The following is a 21,207-nucleotide window of genomic DNA, read 5'->3' as shown; positions in this document are numbered from 1 at the left end:
AGGACAGGTCAGGACTGGACAGGATAGGATGACAGGTCAGGACAGGACAGGATAACAGGTCAGTACAGGACTGGACAGGTCAGGATGACAGGTCAGGAGGATGACAGGACAGGATGACAGGACAGGTCAGATCAGGTCAGGACAGGACAGGGCTCTCACCCGGGCAGGCAGCTCTCCGCAGCCTTCTCGCTGGGGTCGCAGAGGGTCGCAGTGAATCACCATCCACTGGACTTCAAACTGGCAAAGGAGATGAAGATCACGTTAATTCAGGATGGGGGAGTCGCAGTGGCTGAAGGTGGAGGAGGAGGAAGCCTGGGCAGATACTGGCATGTTCTAAAAGGCAGGTATTTAATCAGAGAATCACTAGGTTGGAAAAGACCTTTGAGATCATCAAGCCCAACGGTACCTGTCCACTACTAAATCATATTCCTAAGCACTTCATCTACCTGTCTTCTAAATATCTCCAGGGATAGTGACTCAACCACCTCCCTGGGCAGCCCCTTACAAGTGCCTGAGAACCCTTTTCATGAAGAATTTTTTTCCTGATATCCAATCTGAACCTCCCCTGGTGCAACCTGAGGCCATAAACATAGTGATAGTATTTATAGGCATATTGGAGAGCTCAGTCCAGAGCAGTGCTTCAGCCTGTGTTCTCCCACCCCTAATAGAAGAGATCTTTTAAAGACGGGGCATAAAGCTGCCAAGGGATCTCAAGAGAAGGTGAGATTCCTCACATGTCATTTTTTCATGTGTTCTTTATAAGCACAGGTATTTTTCCTTGTGCTGTGTGGTGGTTTTATTAGACACACAAAAAGATTTTCTCTAAATGGGTAATTGTGCCCATGAAGCATGGTGAGTCTGAGTACAGAAGCACGGTCTTAGTGTGAGAGGTTCAAAAAGCAGGATCATAAGCACACTGCCAGCAATCCGCAACCGAGTCATATATGCCTGTGAAATCTCACACATTCTTTTTTTATTTGACACTGGAAAATGACACAGGATTGAGGCAAACCTCTTCTCAGAAGCTGCAACCAAATCTCACTTGCACTATATAGATTAAAAAGAATATCCTCCACTAAAAGTTACTGAATGGCTCAAACATAGACCTTCAGAGGTATAACCATTGGTATATAACGGATCATATGGAATTTTAAGTACCAGAAGCATATTAGACTGTGCATATTTATTATATCTAACTTTTAAAGTTCTGCATTGTTTTCCCTTCTCATTGCACAGTATCAGATTGGCTTTTGAACCACTCATGAGTGGTTTATCCAGAGATTTCACAGTTTGATGATAAAATTCAGAGGCTCATATTCCTTTCTTCTCATTATGGATGGCTGAGGAGTTGGGGGAAAAGCAAGTCTGGGATTTTTTATTTTTACAACATAGAGCCCTGTTGTGGAAAAGACTTAGATTTGTTTTATTCTGAGAAGCTGAAAACAGAAGTGAGTGTCTGGGGACTTTCACTCCTTATTTGATTCTCTGAGTCTTTCTTCTTATTCTTTTTCTTCTTCAGTTGAGCTAAAGTAGCTCCTCACCATCCCTTCCACAACACAATGTCTCTGTGCTTTCTGTCTGCCTTCTGTGCTCCCTTTGGGATACTTCATTGTTCTCTTCAGTCCCAACCGATAACTGATGCAGAAGGCAGACTGTCATTCTGAGACGCTTTCTTCTCCTGCCACCATCCTTACGTAGACTTAGTTACACACTGACTGCTAGAGCTAATAAATTCTTTGAGTCTTAAGTCCTTTAATATCTCTGCAAGACACCCACATATCCACAAGTTGCTGCTTTTTTTTTTTTTTATGCTTTCACCTTTACCACTTCAGCGCTACCACTCCTGAAATCCTCACTATCACATCTCTACCATTCTGTTTACTTTGCAGTCATCATGGTTCTTAGAGTGCTGACACTGGAGCACAAAGAGGCAGTAACCTCATTTCTTCTGCTATCAAACACCACTATCTGTGAGTGGATTCTCAGTCTCCTTAATCCAGTTCTCATTTTAAAACCTTTCTCAGTCCTTAATAATAGACAACTGAATGTCATAGTATACATATAAAAGAACTGAATGTATACTAGAGTTTAATACTACAAGGGAGCAATACTGTAATAAAAATAAGAGTATTGGGAGGCATAAAAATGGGATCAAAGGATTCCTATACAATAATTTATTTCATACCATAAAACTAGATTCTGAGTCCTGGGACTCTATATTATTCACCTCTGAAGCTCAGTTGCAGAGGGAAAGAGGTCCATGTCCATAACTGGCTCTAAAGCAGTTTATAATCTAGTTCTGATTTAAATAATAATCTATTTCTGCTTTAAATTAAGATAGACAAGGTTTTAAGTGACAGAATTTCTACTTTTTCAGTTTGTGTGTTTAATATTAAATTAAAGCCTATTAATATTAAAATTGAAAACCCATTCATTCAGTAGTTAGGAAATACCATAATTAAGGTTGCCTGCACAAATTTAATCTCTGTATAACCTGAAATTGTGTGGTTTCATGCTTCGTTCCTTAGAAAGCTTCCCTCGTTCACAAGACCAAATGAGTGAGGCTGTGGAAATAGTTCCTGTACTACAGAAATTGTAAGTTTGGAAGTAGATGGAGCAAAACGTGTTAATAAAGAAGGGGTGGGTTTGTGGAAAAGGCAGACAGATGCCACTGAATAAGCCTGCTTTTACTTCATGATTCTTATATAGTGCAGACAGATTATTTAAATCAAAATAGCCACATTAGAGAGCATTCTGCATGGGACAGAAGGAAGGAACTGGATGCCTGAAATGAAGTGTCTGGTTAAAGGTTATGCAAAAATGCTAATCAGTAACAACTGTAATTGAAATAAATGGACATGAGCTGTTCTTTCAGCTTATAACATCATACAAAATCTGTCAACACTGAAAATGTCATTTTTAAGACATCACCAGCAGCCAATATCTACATCAGGACATTCTGGTGGGTTTTATGTGGATAACATTGCATCTTCTGGTTTTATCTTCTTGTGTGTGTCTGTGGCTTCTGTACTAAGGTGAGAAAGATATGAGATGATAAAATGCTAAGTACTTGGTTGAGTTAGACTTCAATGCATGACTGTCCAAGTGCCAATATTTGTGTTTTAAGAGAACGCTTCCTTGCAAATGCATATAAATTATTTTAAGTTTGAACCCGATTTTTTAGCTTTGAACATAATCAATATTAAGATAGAAATAAATTTATAAATGAGATTATAAGATGTGACTGTTGCTAGAGTGTGAACTTGACTCACTGAGCCAGGGAATCGTTTTAGTGTCTCACATGTGTTGTTACAATGCTCTTGAATGGCCAACCTATCACTTTGTTTTGTTCGATGGGATTTGAGTGGTAAGCATTGAGCAAAACCTGGTACTCCTGAGTTTAAGACACACAGAAAAAAAATTTATCTGATTAAATGAGACAGAAAAAATACCTAGCATTATTTTCAAAACACTGTACCATAATATGAGCGTAAAAGCTGTTGAAATATTTTGAACATGCAGCTTTAATTTGACATTTCTTCGTTCACAGTTGCTCTAAAAGCATTACTTTTTTAGAAATAAACTGTGGCTGCTCTGTACATTTTTTACTTAGAGCTTTTGTTACTGAGTCTATATAAAGCAAAAAATATGATCAAACCTGACATTTTTAAAATTAAAAATAAACCCTTTTTGTTGGCAAAGTAGTAGAAGGTGTGACTGGCCTCCATTGATTTAGAAGTGAGAGAAGGGCAAATACGTCCTAGCTTTACTGTCAAAGTACCTTCTCCCTCCCCTGTATTTCACAGTGATCTTGTTGATTATGTTAAACTGAATTAAAGGATGCCACTATTTTGAAGATATCTCATGTAGATGTTCTATCGATATCAGCACAGAATGTTATTACAGATGAAATACGGGTACAAAGATCTCAGAAATTAACCTCAGATAAATCAAGGCTAATCGTAACGCAAAGTTATTAAAAATGTAATCTTTTAAGACCAAGGGGCATTTAAGACCCATAGTCCATATTTGGGTAGCCTGATCTAGTGGGAGGTGTCCCTGCCCATCGCAGGGGGGTTGGAACTAGATGATCTTTAAGGCCCCTTCCAACCCAAACTATTCTGTGATTCCATGATTCTATATTACTGACATCTGTTTTCCAAGATTCCTATAGGATTTCCATTTCATCTTAATTTCTTAGTCAGTACAGATGTAATTGGATTACCTATATCTGTCTATTCACCGTTTTCCTCTAAGTTCTATGGAAATGCCTGCAAACGCCCACAGCTTTGCACATCTTGATATCAACTATGCAATTCAGTTGTCTTATTAGTGCTTTAGGTGGGAGAGGTGAAGGTTCAGATGTAAATGAGAATCAAGGGTAGTATTTTCAGCATAGCATCAGTCACAGGGAAGCATTTAGCTGTGTCATAGGCTTTAAGGAAAACTGTGGCTCTCAGCAGATCTTTGTAGGTCCCTTCTGGGAGAACTGGCCCCCTGTACCCTGCTGGGTTGTTGGCTCAGGGGAAATACAACTCAGCTTAGCAATTTTTAGGTGAAAGTTTTCTACAATTTTTCATCAACGATACCTTTTCTTTTTTCCCCCCGAGGTAAGTCTGCTGTTGACTGTACATTTGTTAAGTGACCAAGAATAAGCTACATATATTTAAACATACCTCATTCTAGAGCTATTGTATTTTATGCATGTTTTATCCTTTTTTGTACGTCTCTGTAATGGGTTTTTAGAGCTTGACTTTCCTTGTATCTCTTTTCAAAGCCTTAGAACAGTACAGAAAATTCTGACTTTCCATAGCAAGGGTTCAGCCTCGAATGTGAGATTTCACAGGGGGAAAAAAACCCCAAGACCTGACTTTTTATATGATAGAAATTAATCACTGTTCAGCAAATACTGATAAGCAGCTTCCTCTTAGACGTTACAAGTCATGTAACTGCCCTAAAATAATTAGCAGCATTAAATTCCAATTAAATAATGACCAAGCATAATTTCTAGCAAAGCATTCAGTGTCTGTTATGAGAAAATCAGAGTAATGCCTCGATATCACAGAAACTAAGGCAATTTATATAATTTCACGGCAGTTAATCTTTGAGTAGTAAGAAATGAATGTCCTTACCTTTCTGTAACAAATGTGATTTAAGAAGTAATTTCTTTTCAGTTGTGAAATGATGATATAACTTGTATTGTTTAGAGTTAATAGTGGATTATATGAAACTTTTAGATAAAAGAGCTATTTTCTTTTTTATCTAAAAAAAGATAAAATGCAACTGTAAACTATATAAAAAATTTCCCTCCATAAAAAAAATTCTAGAAATCCTGGAATAAATCTTTGTAAACGCTCAAAGACAAGCCATAGTTTCTAATGGAACTCTATCATTCTTCTAGGCAATCATAGTAACATCAAGCAATAAAAGCTCTCTTTTACGATGACATGTATTACCATGCACCTATAAGAAGCTGACCTATTCTGTAAGATAAATAGAGCATTCACAGAATGCTGCAAAAAAAAAGAAAAGGAAAAGGAAACTCAAAATTTATGTCCTTTAAAAATTACACCACTAGAATTAATATACTTTAACAATGCCTGAAAAAAAATTAGAAATAGTGCCTAAGACATATTGAATAACCAAATCTGTTGAGGTGTTTAAACTGAGTATAGTCACACAAGTTAAAGTATTAGCCTGGAATATCTCTGGATATATTTATGCAGTTTAAGAGAAACTCAATGCAGAGGCTAAAATAGAAAGTTGTGCAATGTAAAAAGCCATTTTAAAATTAGTACTCTATCATAGAATCATAGAATCACCAGGTTGGAAGAGACCCACTGGATCATCGAGTCCAACCATTCCTATCAATCACTAAACCATGCCCCACGTGTCCACCCGTTCCTTAAACACCTCCAGGGATAGTGACTCAACCACCTCCCTGGGCAGCCTGTTCCAGTGCCCAATGACCCTTTCTGTGAAAAATTTTTTCCTAATGTCCAGCCTAAACCTCCCTTGGTGGAGCTTGAGGCCATTTTCTCTTGTCCTGTCCCCTGTCACTTGGAAGAAGAGGCCAGCAAACCTCCACAACCTCCTTTCAGGTAGTTATAGAGAGCAATGAGGTCTCTCCTCAGCCTCCTCTTCTCCAGGCTAAACAACCCCAGCTCTCTCAGCCATAATTTCAGAGAATATGGTCTCCTTAAATATGTATTTTATATCAGATTGGACCACTACCACTGTAATTTTTGGCTTCATAACACAGGCAATTCAATCTGGTGAGTCCTATGTCAAACCCACTGTGCTGTCTGAACTAAAGGGTATTTTTAGCTATCCAGACTCTGTTTAAAAATGTAATATGATACCTACCTTTTTCCTTCCCTGATAATTTGTTCCAGTGCTTCATTATTCTTTTTGCCCAGAAAACATGCATCATATTCCTGTTTTAAGAACTACCTTATACAAAGATTTGATTTTTTGTCATAAAATACACTAAATACAACTGAATTTTCCAGAAATGTGCTAAAGGTGTAAACAAATATTTTGCATCTTTAGTCATGAATTGTAAAAATTACTTAATTCTGTTTTGTCCTCTCATCCTTGAAGAAGGATGTCCTATATTTAACATAGCTTCACTCTAGTACCTAGTGACATAAGTGCTTAAACATAGATAAGGCAGAACTTAATGCTAGACACTCTTCCCCCACCAGATGCCTGAAAAGCCCAGGGTAATTAGTGTTCCTCATTCATATACTGTGCTGAAAGGAGCAAATCTCTGCAAAATTTGGACTAGAGAGGAAGGGGGATAAAATTTCAGATTTCCTCTGCTGCTTTTCCTGACTTCTTTAATCCTAGGCAAAGGTCAGCCAGGGCACCAGCTGAGAAGGGGGAGATATCCGAATTCTTGCCAAGATGACTTAATACACACCTCTCTCCCCATTTGTAGGCTGACATTTCTAATCATCATTTCAACAGGCAGCAGGAACTCTCCTTGTTTTTAAAGGAATGACTCTGTCTAACTTAAAGACATGGTTTACTGTAGCATTGTACACTAGGAGTATATTACATTGATACCTATAGCTCTCTGTGCATTTAATCTAAATACCCTTCCAAAGAGGAAAACAACAGAATTTTTTTCACGCTGCTTACATGCATGGTGCATGTAATGTTTTCATTATCCCATCCATCCATTCATCCACCAGTACCCCTCAGACCAGACAGCAAAGCTAAAATATCTATGCAGCTAATCGTTACATTACCAGCACCAGCTGATTACTTTTGAAGGACAATTTCAAGGACTAACTTTTGTTTCCACAGGATTAATGTAACTTTTCAGCTATTGATATTTTCTAATCCACATCTATAGCAAAGTATTAGGCAATCACTTTCAAATACCTGGTGCAGCTTGCTGTCATCATTTTTCAAGTAAAATTTTTTCCATACAATGCAATACGGTAACCTATACATACAGAGGTGATGAAGCAGGAAATGCTTCTTTTGTTGCACCATTTCCCCTTTCAAGTTTAAAAAATGCTGGTTATCCCGTGGCCACATTATTTGCAAACAATGTGAAATATAGTTAAAATATTATATCATACTTCACTCTCCTTATTCCAAAGTTGATGCAGAACTTCAGTGTAGGGATAGGGAATACGGTTAGAATACATTAGTATCTGATTCTCTTCTGACATCCTACTCATTTTGAAATCAGTACCCTATATATGGGTATCTTACCATTCATGTGTCCCTAACACACTAAAAGAGGATCCTTTTGATAAGGAGCAGGATAATACATGGAACTTTGCAATGTTTTCTCTATTTTTTCAATTGTGTTTTAAAACTATTTCCTTTTACTCTACAAAGTGAATTCAGAAATAGCCTTCCCAAATTATAAAGTTTAATTTAATGTCACCATGGGACAAAACCATTATATTTTCCAGCATGAAGTGCAGTATAAATTACTAGCCTTTACTTTATGCAGGTGTATGTAATGTGCAGTATTTTGAAAGCAAAGCTAGTACTTACGTAGTTGTTATTTTCTGCCACTTCTACTTTCAGAAAACGTTTGAAGATGCATCCTCCCCCAAAAAAGATTAAGTTTAAAGAGCTTATAAAACACTTCTTGCAGTAATAAAATATTTTGGAACTTACCGGAACAGAAATTTGAGGATTATTTTTCAGTTTTCCAAGCACAGCAAAGCCATCAACGCTGATTTTTCCTTTTGGTTTTATGTTTAAGGTTTCTATTTTAATACAGTCAATGAAAAGCGTGACACTGGTTGCTTCCACACTTATCATAAGCTTGTGCCACTGGGAGTCAAACAAGAAAGGCAAGTGCAAAAATGATGCAGTGTGGCGACTTCCATCTGCTCCTTTATAAGAAAACTCAACACTTTTCATTTGACCATTAACATTCACTCCAACTTGTTCTTTTCCTGAAGAATCCTGAATCTGCCAAATAGTCCAGTATTTCTGAAGTGTGGCCCCAGTCATCCGAAATGTGGTTAGAAAGGAATACTCATCAGGCAATCCATTGGAATATATGGCACTGTGTAGGATCAAAATACAGTACATTCATTGAGTAGCTGTTCGGTGAAGTTCCACATTTTACCACAGAGTAAGGAGAGATAGTTACTCAGTGCAACCGTATTCTAACCAAGCATTAGACAGCAAGATCGAGTGCACCCTCAGCAAGTTTGCAGATGACACCAAGCTAAGTGGTGCAGTTGCCACATCAGAAGGACAGGATGTCTTCCAGAGGAACCTGGACAGGCTGGAGAAGTGGGGCTGTGAGAACCTCATGAGCTTCAACAAGGCCAAGTACAAGGTCCTACACCTGGGTCAGGGCAATCCCCGACTTCAGTACAGAATGGGGCTTGATGTGATTGACAGCTGCCCTGCAGAGAAGGGCTTGGGGGTTCTGGGGGATGAGAAGCTCAACATGAGCCAGCAATGTGCACTCACAGCCCAGAAGGCCAACCGTAGCCTGGGCTGCATCAAAAGAATCGTGGCCAGCAGGTCAAGGGAGGTGATTCTGCCCCTTTATTCCTCTCTTGTGAGACTCCACCTGGAGTACTATATCCAGTTCTGGAATCCTCAATGTAAGAAGGATATGGAACTGTTGGAACAGGTCCAGAGGAGGGCTACAAAGATGATCAGAGGGCTGGAGCACCTTCCATATGAGGACAGGCTGAGATAACTGGGCTTGTTCAGCCCAGAGAAGAGGAGGATCCAAGGAGTTCTATAGCAACCTTCCAGTACCCAAAAGGGGCTACAAGAAAGCTGGGGAGGGACTTTTCGCAAAGGCTAATAGAGATAGGACAAGGGGGAACGGGTATAAACTGGACAGGGGCAGATCTAGACTTGACTTAAGAAGGAGTTGTGAGACACTGGCACAGGTTGCCTAGAGAAGCTGTGGCTGCCCCATCCCTGGAGGTGTTCAAGGTCAGGTTGAATGGGGCCTTGGGCAGCCTGGGCTGGTGGGAGGTGTCCCTGCCCATGGCAGGGGCGTTGGAACTAGATGATCTTTAAGGTCCTTCCCAACCCAAACTATTCTATGATTCAGTGCAGATCTGATTTGGTTTTGAAGACCTAAGAACATCTTTTGCGGATTCATTACCTTGTTCAGTCTAACATTACTCGTTGTGATAACGTGTTATCTATAACTCCAGCAGAAATCATTCAACAAATCATTAATTGACAAATATACGCTTAGTAAGAACTCACAGTAAAAATGTATTATGTCTGGCAACATTCAGCCGTGAGACTACAAGTAGCAGCAAACAGATTTGCTGCATAGAAAATATTTAATTTTTTTCCAAGTCCTATAATGTGAAGTTTGGAAACTCAACAAGTGCTACTGACTGTGTCTTTATGCAAAACAGTAATATCATTTTTTTTATCTCTAACGTGACAGTGAATCCAGTAGAATAATTAAGAAACATGCCTTTTCATATTCTATGGATCATAACATTGTAATGTCATAATCCAGTTGTCAACAATACATTATTTACCATATACCCATATTTAACAATAAGTTGTGTTTGAATAAATCCCTTAAGCATGGAGAAATGCAGGGCTGTTATGTCACCAGCTTTCATTAGAATAATTTCTCCGGCAAGTAGGCATTTTCAACAAAGATCACTTTTGTGTGGCAGATCAGTCCTATCTCAGCAGCAATTTAGCCAGCATTAGTGAACCTCAGGCTTTAGCCTAAGAGAAAAAAAAAAGAAAAAAGAAACACCACAAACCCCCCCAACAAAATAGTTCTTATTCTGTATGTTTGATCAATTCAGCAATTGAAAGTCCTTCCAGATAAAGCCTCCACAGCCTGTAGTTTGGTGTTTAAATGTCCAAAGATGTAGTGCAATCATGTTCCAGCAGGCGACGGCACAGCCTCGGCAAGGTTTCAGTAAGAACTGAGGAACCAGCAGCACCAGCCTCAGCTTATTAAACTGCCTGAAATGCTGGTGTTTCTTCTCTTTCTTGACAACTCTTTACATACACCTGAAAGCTGGTGTATGGGAGGGGTGGGGAGGGAAAACCATCTCATTACACAAAGCGTGGATATATACCAAGGTGGGAGAAGGGGGTTCTTGCCATTATTTTTAAACTGCCAATGGTTTGCTATGACCTGTGTCCCCGTTGACTGAAGATGCAGCAAATCTGTCCCAGCTGGATTTGCCTGACAGGATTTTGTCCAACTTGTTTTCTTTTGCTGTCTGGGTTTTTTTTCAGTTTCCATCTTGTCATCTTAAATGCAAATGCCAATGCACAGCCATGGTATTTTTCCTCTTGTTCTGAACCATTTCCAGGGTATGCTGCTGTCTCCTAACCTTTTATTAGACTTCTAGCTTAAACAATGTATTTATATATTCTTTCCTGTTCTGGCAACATACTTTCTCTTCCTACCCAGACATGTACTGGTCTCTTGCTAAGCTCCTGATCCAGTTCAGCACATCCTTTATGGCCCTCAGTGTCCTTCTTCCTCCATTTCTATGATTCTATGACAGAACAAGAGGGAATGGTCTCAAGCTCCGCCAGGGGAGGTTTACGCTGGACATTAGGAAAAAATTTTTCACAGAAAGGGTCATTGGGCACTGGAACAGGCTGCCCAGGGAGGTGGTTGAGTCACCTTCCCTGGAGGTGTTTAAGGCACGGGTGGATGAAGCGCTGAGGGGCGTGGTTTAGTGTTTGATGGGAAAGGTTGGACTCGGTGATCCAGTGGGTCTTTTCCAACCTGGTGATTCTATGATTCTATGATCTCTCTTAAACAAGTATTTCATTGCCCTCTGGTGCTAAAAACTTGGCTCACCTGAGTCATTTATCCCTTCTTTTGCTGAATCCCACTGTTTGTTCTTGCACAAGTACTGGTTTTACTTCTCCTGTTTTGAAGGTGACATCGTTGGGTAATTTTTAAACTAGACTCTGTGTGACATTCCACTTTCTCTCTGTCAAGTTCAGTGACTCTGGGGGATCTGATACACCGAGCTCTGCAGCTAAAGGAGGCATTGCTAATCCCAGAGCCTCAGAAGAGAGGTTTTCATTGTCTGTCTGCACTGCTAAGTTTTGCTGTCATGGCAATACTGGTGAAAATACCACATACATTCTCTCCCCACCTAAGCAGACATAACTACTGGAGAAAAAAAAAACCAAACAAACAACATAACACAGACAAACTAGTAAGTAAATATAGTTACACTTCTCAATTAGAAGATTGTTTAAACCATATTGGCAAAAGGAATATTTGCACCATATTTATCTGTCACATTAGTCCTTTACAAGCCATCATAACGGTCCTCCTTCTTTTTTAGAAATTAAAATAGAAAATAAATATGTTAAATTTTTAAAGTGATATGCACAGGAGAGAAAATTGTATAAGAGTTTCTGACACTCGTAAAAGAAAACTAAATTATAAAAAATGTATGTAGAACAGTAATGCTAAGAAGTCAGTACACAAACATAGATAAATATTCACATTTCTAAAAACTTTTAATAACCAATCAGAAGAGCTGCTGACTTTAGACTAAAGACTCAGTATCAGAAACATGACTCAGTATGACTAAGCACAGTATGAGCCATCACTGGAAGGGTACCCTGAGGGGAACTGTAATTATACCTGTAATTCCACAAGCAAAGCAGAGACAGCTTCTCATCTCAGTTATTCCAACAATAATGAAAAGCAAGTTCACTGTCTTTAGTGATATCACTGTGTATTTCAGTACACAGTTTTTACCAAATCCTGTCATGTTTCCATAGATAAAAACCCTGCTGAAGTCAGCAATTTAAAATTATAAATATTTGGAAGCCATGAGAAGTTTATCCTGATATTAAGATAAACAGTTATAGAGAGGTTAGAAGTTATTTGTCCATTTCCTTGCAGAGTGAAGAGTGCTGAATTCTGTAATCTTCCTGAACAGCTAATGACTACATAAGCACTTAAATTATTTCCACAGATTTCTTTTCATAGAATCATAGAATAACCAGGTTGGAAGAGACCCACCGGATCATCGAGTCCAACCATTCCTATCAAACACTAAACCATGCCCCTTAGCACCTTGTCCACCTGTGCCTTAAACACCTCCAGGGAAGGTGAATCAACCACCTCCCTGGGCAGCCTCTGCCAGTGCCCAACGACCCTTTCTGTGAAAATTTTTTTCCTAATGTCCAGCCTAAATCTCCCCTGGTGCAGCTTGAGGCCATTCCCTCTTGTCCTGTCCCCCGTCACTTGGGAGAAGAGGCCATCACCCTCCTCTCTACAACCTCCTTTTTAACAACCCCCTTTTTTAACATAAATGTTTTGAATTCCAACCAATGGAAGTAAATCAAGTAATTTTAAACTCAGAATCATGGAAATTAGCAAAGGAAGAATTAATATGGAAAATAATTTCAAGTACACAGGACAAATTAAGTCCTGACCTATTTCCTACCCATTTCAATTTTTCAGGGATATAAGCCATCAGAGCAGCTTTTTAATTCATTTCTCTATTTTAAATTTGTAAGGTAGCAGTCCAGTCCTGCTTTCCTTGTATATTCAGAACTATTATCAACCAATCTAAGTGTGAAATGAGTGCATGATCAGATCAATATTTTATCAGATATTTGAATCCTTGTTTAATTTTTCTAAATGCAGGTTGGGGTGGAGTGTGTGAAACATTTGTAGTTCATCTAAGGGAATTTCTGAAATACTACTTTTATTTTTGATCTTTTTCATAAGTACCTAAGAGTCTTATTAATGCTGTACCTTGAGTGCTTACCAGGAAGATTTCTTTAAGATTTCAAGGCCAAGTCCTACCAAGGCATCAATATAACCAAAATAAGTCATCTAGCTAGATGGTAGAAGGCCTGAATTGTCCCACTGACTTCAGGATCCATAGAGAGCAGCAAGTATTTTAAGAGGTGAACTATGTTTTGATTTGAATACTACAAAATAATTCCTTATTTTATTAAGCCATTTTAGAGTCATAGAATCATTTGGTTGGAAAAGACCTTTGAGTCCAATCATACCTGTCATCTACTAAATCACATCCCTGAGCACCTTGTCTACCAGTCTTTTAAATACCTCCAGGGACAGGAACACAACTACCTCCCTGGGCAGCCTCTGCCAGTGCCTGATAAACATTTTAATGAAGAAACTTTTCCTGATATCTAATCTGAACCTCCCCTGGTGCACCTTGAGGCCATTTCCTCATTTGTTACTTGGGAGAAGAGACCAACACCCACCTCATTATAACCTCCTTTCGAGTATTTGTAGACAGTGATGAGGTCTTCTCTCAGCGTCCTTTTCTCTAGGCTAAACAACCCTAGTTCCTTCAACCTCATAAGGCTCGTTCTCCGTCCCTTTTACCAGGTTCATTGCCCTTCTCTGGACATGCTCTAATGTTTCAATGCTGGTCTTGTAGTAAGGGGCCAAAAACTGAACACAAACTCTTTCTTTAAGAGTTAATTTCTTAGGTGAGCTCCATTGCCCATGGAGATAACTCACTCCTTGCTAAAAGAATATCTTAGAAATGTCAGCACAATCCACTACAGATGGCAGTAGATATTCCTCTGGCCAGCCTCATGGTAATGCAGTATTATACACCCAGAGGTGGGGATTGCTTTGCTCAAGCTGGAGACACTTATGCCTGCACCTCCTAAAGCCTTCTAGAATCACAGCTGACCTGGCAACCACCACCTGGCAGCCATCAAGTAAGCAATATCAATAAAACCTAGCTAAGCAATTTTAAAAGCAACCGGCCTAAGTCATTAAACTTGTTAGTCCCAGATTTGTTAGGACTCATTAACCTCAGCTGGTCTCTATTCTTCAGAAACATCCAGTTCTGAGCTAATTATTTCTCTTATTAGCTAATTAGCTTTTTAGCTGCAATTTGTCTTTTCTATTACAGTGTCACAATCAGTATCAGTGGAGCAATACTACGTAAGATCAACACCATTATTATTCAAATTACCAGTTTCAATTTTTTACTTACTAGCTGGTGGACACCTACAACAGGTGCATAGACTAAATTGAAAAATGACAGATTCACTATGTCAGAGAGTGGGTATGAGTCACGGTGGTTTCATGGTTCTTATGACGCAAAGAACACTATGTTGACACTTCAACAGACTTTACACTAGCAGAAGTAATGGCCAATGGGAATTTGTGTGGATGACGGAAGAAGCTTAAGTCAAGACCTGTATGTAATCATTTCTGTTTCTTCTGAGATATACTTCTGGACCTTGGCAAGTATGTTAACCAACAAAAAGACCAAGCTACTATGCAGTGCCTTTTAGGGAAGATGTGTAAGCTTTTCAAGGCATAAGCTATTGCTACAGCAAAGACTGAATAAATACGCTAAGCTGTGCCCATCCAATAGAGTTCCCATTCCCACGCCATAGCTGCTGTAATGCAGGCTTTTCTGCATTAATATAACGAGCATATACTAATCTAAAAAATTATTTTACTATTCCTGATAAATGTTGTTCCTGATAATAATGAACAGTCACAGTCCAGAAATCCCCCTGCACTGATACTGTGATTGACTTGTTTGCTATTTCTATGCGTGCATGCAGTACAAGTCTTACAAGGAGCGGCCGAGGGAGCTGGGGTTGTTCAGCCTGGAGAAGAGGAGGCTGAGGGGAGACCTTATTGCTCTCTACAACTACCTGAAAGGAGGTTGTAGAGAGGAGGGAGCTGGCCTCTTATCCCAAGTGACAGGGGACAGGATGAGAGGGAATGGCCTCAAGCTTCACCAGGGGAGGTTCAGGCTTGACATCAGGAAAAAAATTTTCATGGAAAGGGTCATTGGGCACTGGCAGAGGCTGCCCAGGGAGGTAGTTGAGTCACCTTCCCTGGAGGTGTTTAAAAGACAGGTGGATGAGGTGCTGAGGGGCATGGTTTAGTGTTTGATAGGAATGGCTGGACTCGATGATTCAGTGGGTCCTTTCCAACCTAGTGATTCTGTGATTCTATGCCACTTCCCATCCCTACTTCAAAAGCCTTAAATGCATTACACCATGGAATGGGCTTAACAGGGGTTATCCCTACCTATTTGATAAGACAAGAGAATCATAGAATAACTAGGTTGGAAAAGACCTTCAAGATCATCAAGCCCAACACGTATGCCTAAGCACTTCATGTACCTGTCTTTTAAGTACCGTCAGGAATGGGGACTCAGCCACGTCCTTAGGCAGCTGTTCCAGAAGACACTGGCCATGGCCATCAGGTTACCTGGTACTAATACAGCTGCCCATTACTGAAGGTGTGAGAGGAGATCTCTGCAGAGGAGCAGGTGCTGAGCTTGCTGTTGCCTGGTGTATTTATCGAGGGTCCCTGCCCTACACTTGCTCCTACAGCACTTGTGCCTTCAGGCCTACATCAGCCGAGAGCTCGGGTAAACAGTGCTGTGCGCTTTTCGCAGGCTCCCTCTAGCTTTGCTCCTCCACCTCCTGGCTGAGCAGAAGCTCCCGGCTCTGGGGACACCGGCCGGGGAATCACAGCTGGATGCCTGGGAGGTTTCAGCACCGCGGGCGCGGACAGCTCCGCGGGGCGGGCGGCTCCCGGCTCCCCCCATCCCCCGCATCCCTGCCGCCCGCTGGTTCCCGGGGAAAGGCTCCCTCCATCCTCCGGTACCCCCCGTGCGAGCCAAGGATAGATGCTGGCTGGAGGGAAAAGCAGCAGGAGTCCAGGGCTGCTGCCATGCCTGGGTCATGGAGAGGCAGAGCTTCGCCTGTGCCATGAAAGATGCTCAGCCTTGCTTGAGGCGCTTTGCGTAACTTGCTAACTCCTGTCACGCTTTTCAGGCATATCATCATCCCAAATTCATACCAGTAAAAACCACCTGCCCCACCAGATTATAAAGATTATGTGGAGAGTTCTGTTTTCTCAAAAAAAATCATTGCAAATGGCCTAAGGAATTCTTCTCCTGTGCTGTGAACCTCAGCTACTTACTGCCAACTCCAGTTCTTCTGAGTCAGCTCACTCAGAAGAGAGTGGCACACTCTGAAATAGCACTAAAGCAGAGCAGCACGATCATGCTCAGTGACAGAGGAGCAGCACACTGATACAACTAGAGCACTGTCAGAACTCAAGCCTTAACCCATTCTCTTGGACAAGACATTCACTTCATAAAATCAAAGACTCACTAGGTTGGAAAGGACCCCCAGGATCATCAGGTCCAACCATTCCTATCAATCACTAAACCATGCCCCTCAGCACCTCATCCACCTGTCATCTACACCTCCAGGGATAGTGAATCAACCACCTCCCTGGGCAACCTCTGCCAGTGCCCAATGACCCTTTCCATGACAAATCTTTTCCTGATGTCAAGCCTGAACCTCTCATGGCAGAGCTGTAGGCCATTTCCTCTTGTCCTGTCCCCTCTCACTTGGGAGAAGAGGCCATCACCCTCCTCTCTACAACCTCCTTTCAGGTAGTTGTAGAGAGCAATGAGGTCTCCCCTCAGCCTCCTCTTCTCCAGGCTAAACAACCCCAGCTCCTTCAGCTGCTCCTCGTAAGACTTGTTCTCCAGCCCCTTCACTAGCTTTGTTGCTCTTCTCTGGACTCGTTCCAGAGCCTCAACATCCTTCTTGTGGTGAGGGGCCCAAAACTGAACACAGGATTCGAGGTGTGGTCTCACTAGTGCTGAAAAGCACTTCAAGCCTGGGTGACTTGTTAGTTTGAGCCAGGACAATATTTCAGTTAGCATTGCAGTGTAACAGTACAATGTTAACTGCAAGTATCTGTCAATGTCCTGAACGTGGTAAATTCATGATACTACAGCACTTGATACCCAGTCAACCCCAATGGAAGTAGTCAGCTCAGACACCTGGTCTATTAATGCAATGGTGTAGGCTTGATAAGGGATAACTTGTGTATATTGAGCATATATCTCACTAGAGCCATCTGTAGTGATAAGTTTAATCTTTCTTAAAAATTAAATACAGCTTTGATAGACTGCTTCTGAGCTAAGAATCTCTGACCTGAGAATCCCCAAATTTTAGTGAAATGAAGATCCCGTTTACTGTCTGTGGCTGCAACCTTAATGGAAACTAGTCATGAATCCAATGTAGCCAATCAGTTAAACTGGAAACTTGCTTAATCTGGTGGCTATGAAAGGAGAAACCAGGAAGGACTGCACCAAGCAAAGGTTTTCAGTCATAGCTGGCATATGACAGAAAGACTTTGCACTCCAATTATTCCTATCTGAAACAGTAGTCCAATTAAAGGTCTTACCAGTTAATTGCTAAGTAAAGGCATTCCTAATTACATAAAGTGCTGGACCAGAATCCAGACTTGCTTAAGTTTGGCAAAGACATCTCAACCTTGCTGTATTGTGCCTATTCATTCACCGACAGCAAGTCTGGCCTGTAAAGCACAAACATAATTAGATTCCTGAATCCTGGCTGCTATTGCAATTTGCCTGTGACATGCTAAGTAAATATTTTTCATCTTTCATAGATTAAGTGACCATAAATCAGCAAGGAACATGCATGTACGAGTTATCAGAAAATGCAAAAAAAAATCCTTACCATATAATCAATCTGCTCTTATCCTACCTTGTCTCTGCAATTCTTACATGGTCAAAAAGATCCTTTTGTGTTGATGTTTTGAGAAAACTTTTCTGACTCTCTTTCTATTATTTTTTCTTTGACTCTCTATCTCTTTTCAAGTCATCTACAAATTTTGACTTCACTTCCTAAGGGCAAATCCCTTTCTACTGGCAAATCTTGAGGCATCCTGAGTCAAAGTCTCTGAAATTTCTGTTACAGAATCAGTCTGATTTGGTGGTGGTAATGAAAAAAATGTTGAGCTCCTCTTTCCCTTTCCAAAATCTTTGCAAATGAGATTATCCAGCTGGGGAGGGGATCTACCCTTTAAATGATAATATGTGAAATATGTATATTTTAAAGTAAAACAACAAAAGGCATTACCTGGTTGGTATCCTTAAGTCTACATTGGACCCCAGTTTATAGGCCACTTGTAGAGAAGTGGAGCCCACTACTCTCTGGATAATTCCTTGGGAAGCAGCTTTTTCTATTTGGAACTGAGAAATCAGGTCAAAGCCTACAAGAAAAAATATACATGTCCAGAATGTAACTTTCATTTTAATTTCATTACAGAGTTGTGCAGTCACAGAGCTGAATATAACCTGATAAGATTTCTTTACAGCAGCAGCTTTTTCCTGAAAAAAAAATAAAGTAAAAAATGGGATGCTACTTGCCTGGTAAGTCATCTTGGCCAATCCTAATAGTCGGACAGAGATCAATTCTCTGACTAGCACCCAGAATAACTGGTAGTCCTGCAAAAAAGGATGAATTTATTAGCCAAGTGCCAGTATATTTCCTTAGAGCACCTTAAAAAAATAAGTGAATCAACTGTAAGAATATTACTAATTAAATAGAGCTATAAATGATAATAATTAGATGTATGTAATAATCAATTTAAACTGTACTCACTGAAGCCAGAGGTTTAAACAACATCAACTTCTAATTCTAGAAAACTCCAAATTTATATTTATAACAAGACTGATTATTTGATTTTTTTTTTAAGTCCTTGAATGAAATTGTTACAATAATTCTTCTCTTGAAGCATTCTGGGGTAATAGTTGTAGCACAAGAAGGCCTGCTGTGTAAGTTTTTGGTTTGGAACCTTTTGGTTTAAGCAAACTTTGAAAAAACAAGCCAGTTACCTAAATCAACAGTCCTCCTAGTCCCACAGAAACTTAAACAAACCTCATGCCAACTAAAGAGGCTGTTGAGAAACTGTTGGCATCTTTTCCATCTTTTCTGGTATTCCAGATGTTCCCAGCTTTCTCTGTGCCACAGATGATCAGAGAAGATCATTCATGAAATACACGGTGGGGCCAAGAAGAGCTACAGACCTTTTCTTGTTGACTCAAACAAGAATGTAGAAGAAATTTGTTTGAGGAAACCTTATTTTAAAATCTAATTTTTCAGAATATTGTCTTTCAAAAAGCGCTGTAATGAGTATGAAAAACTACCAGATTCCTCTAATTGGAGGAAGGAGGAAGGAAAAATAAGTATTTATTTGAAGAGATTGAGAGTCATATATAAGTCCAGTATCAGGTCAACATGGAAAATGTTAGTAGGGTCTTGAAGCATGCAAGTTAGAAGGAGTTGCATTTCTAACCTACAGAGAGCCTCTTGTGTGCTGCAAGGGCTCAACCATAAATGTGGGTTTCCTTCTGACAACATGGACTTAAAGGGAACATTCAGGTTGGTATGTTACACCTTAGAAACAGCCTCATTCTATATTATTTGATGAGACATATGGCTGACATCCAGCCATTCACATTTTATGCCAAGCAAATAATGTGGAACTATTTTTTTTTTTATTTTTTTTTTTTTGCCACAGAGAACAGTAGAATATCTAACTAGAAGCACTGAAACATATAGGGAGGTTTGTGTCCTATATCTACCACCTATACCCAGATATTAATCCTTACCTTAAAAGTATGTCTAATAGTGAGCTTAAAATAGCACACATAGCTCTTGCTATTTTTCCTGTTTATCTTATAGCTACAGCCATAACTGCACATAGATAGTTCTCCCTTTCTGTGGTGGCTAGGTAGAGAGGATTTTAATTTTGAATAAGCGCAGAATATTTCTTCTGACAGTCAAAATTACAGAAAGATGAAATGCAGATAAAGTCTGTTGCCTTACTTGATTGGTGCTGGATGGTGGCTGAGATGAAAGACCACAGAAAACTATACACACAAAAGAAAGCTGTGATTTTCCTGTAAAAAAGAAAGAAAACTCTGTTTTGAATGTACAGTTTCTGACAGATTCTGACTTTCTCCTCAGAGTCATGCATATTAGATGTATAAAAACACAAGTGAAGGATTTACTAACAGATTTGACAAGACAATTTCTTTACATGAGAGCCTTTTATCTTTGCTTTATAATAAAACATGTCAATAAAACTCTCTCCGTTACCATTCCCTTCATATAATGCTGTCATAAAAGAAAAAAATAAAGGCAGCAGCTGGCAAGGACAGCTTTAACTGTTCTAATCTCTTATTTACAGATTTCTCTAAATCCCACTTGTACTCTTACCAGTTGCTTTTCATCTTTACTGCTGGCTTTCTTCACTTCTCTCACGTGAATACGTGGTGTCTATAGTCACACTCTCTGCTTCCCTCTCATTAGTCCTGTTGAAGAGAGCAGCAGTAGGGGCAGACGTCTCCTCCTGCCTCATGCAGGACCCAGCAGGGAGGGAGGTGCAGGCTTCTGGGTCTGTTTTAATCTTTCAAAGGGAAGGAGGTGGAGGCTGGACAGACATGTGTGTCCTGGTGGGCTTTGAGGGCGGATCTCTGGAGCCAGTTGAATATAAAGAAGCCAAGAAAGCAAGGAAAATGCTGCTGCTTGTGCCAGCGTCAAGGCAGGGAGATTAAGAAAATGTCATTTCAGTGATGCCAGTCACTGAATGGTGGGGTCTACTGCTCAGCCAGGCAGATGAAAGAATAATACGTACCAGAGGGCTTGAGGAAGCTGGTGACCCTGATGTGGTGTTAAGACTAAAAGCTTTGAGAACAAGAGAACCCCACTCCTATAAAGAAAGCATTTCCATCTATTACTGATTGACTCACCAGGTGGCCTCAGGGAAGCTCAGCTGGTGATGTCCCAGCTGGTTCTTCTGAATAAAACCAATTATTTTAAAGGGTTTTCATTTCTTAAACTTGAATCTTTTCAAGGAGTATACATAGA

General features: G+C 40.1%; 1 protein-coding gene across 1 annotated transcript in view; it reads right to left on the bottom strand.

Moving 5' to 3' along the window:
• COL9A1 (collagen type IX alpha 1 chain) overlaps window positions 1–20,682 on the bottom strand; it is a 70,379-nt gene extending 49,697 nt beyond the window's left edge. Inside the window, exons 1-6 of the mRNA XM_069850935.1 lie at window positions 20,557–20,682; window positions 20,164–20,237; window positions 18,702–18,779; window positions 18,412–18,544; window positions 8,149–8,545; window positions 160–237 (exon numbers count right to left, since the gene is read on the bottom strand). Of these exons, the coding sequence (XP_069707036.1) occupies window positions 160–237; window positions 8,149–8,545; window positions 18,412–18,544; window positions 18,702–18,779; window positions 20,164–20,237; window positions 20,557–20,570 (774 nt within the window). The 5' untranslated portion in view covers window positions 20,571–20,682. The remainder of the gene's footprint in view (window positions 1–159; window positions 238–8,148; window positions 8,546–18,411; window positions 18,545–18,701; window positions 18,780–20,163; window positions 20,238–20,556) is intronic.
• Window positions 20,683–21,207: the final 525 nt, after the last annotated feature.

This window comes from Phaenicophaeus curvirostris, chromosome 2 (genome assembly GCF_032191515.1).
Source record: "Phaenicophaeus curvirostris isolate KB17595 chromosome 2, BPBGC_Pcur_1.0, whole genome shotgun sequence".
Taxonomy (NCBI): Eukaryota; Metazoa; Chordata; class Aves; order Cuculiformes; family Cuculidae; genus Phaenicophaeus; species Phaenicophaeus curvirostris.
Note: the sequence above shows the minus strand (reverse complement) of the source record. Positions and strands in the feature narration are given on the sequence as shown.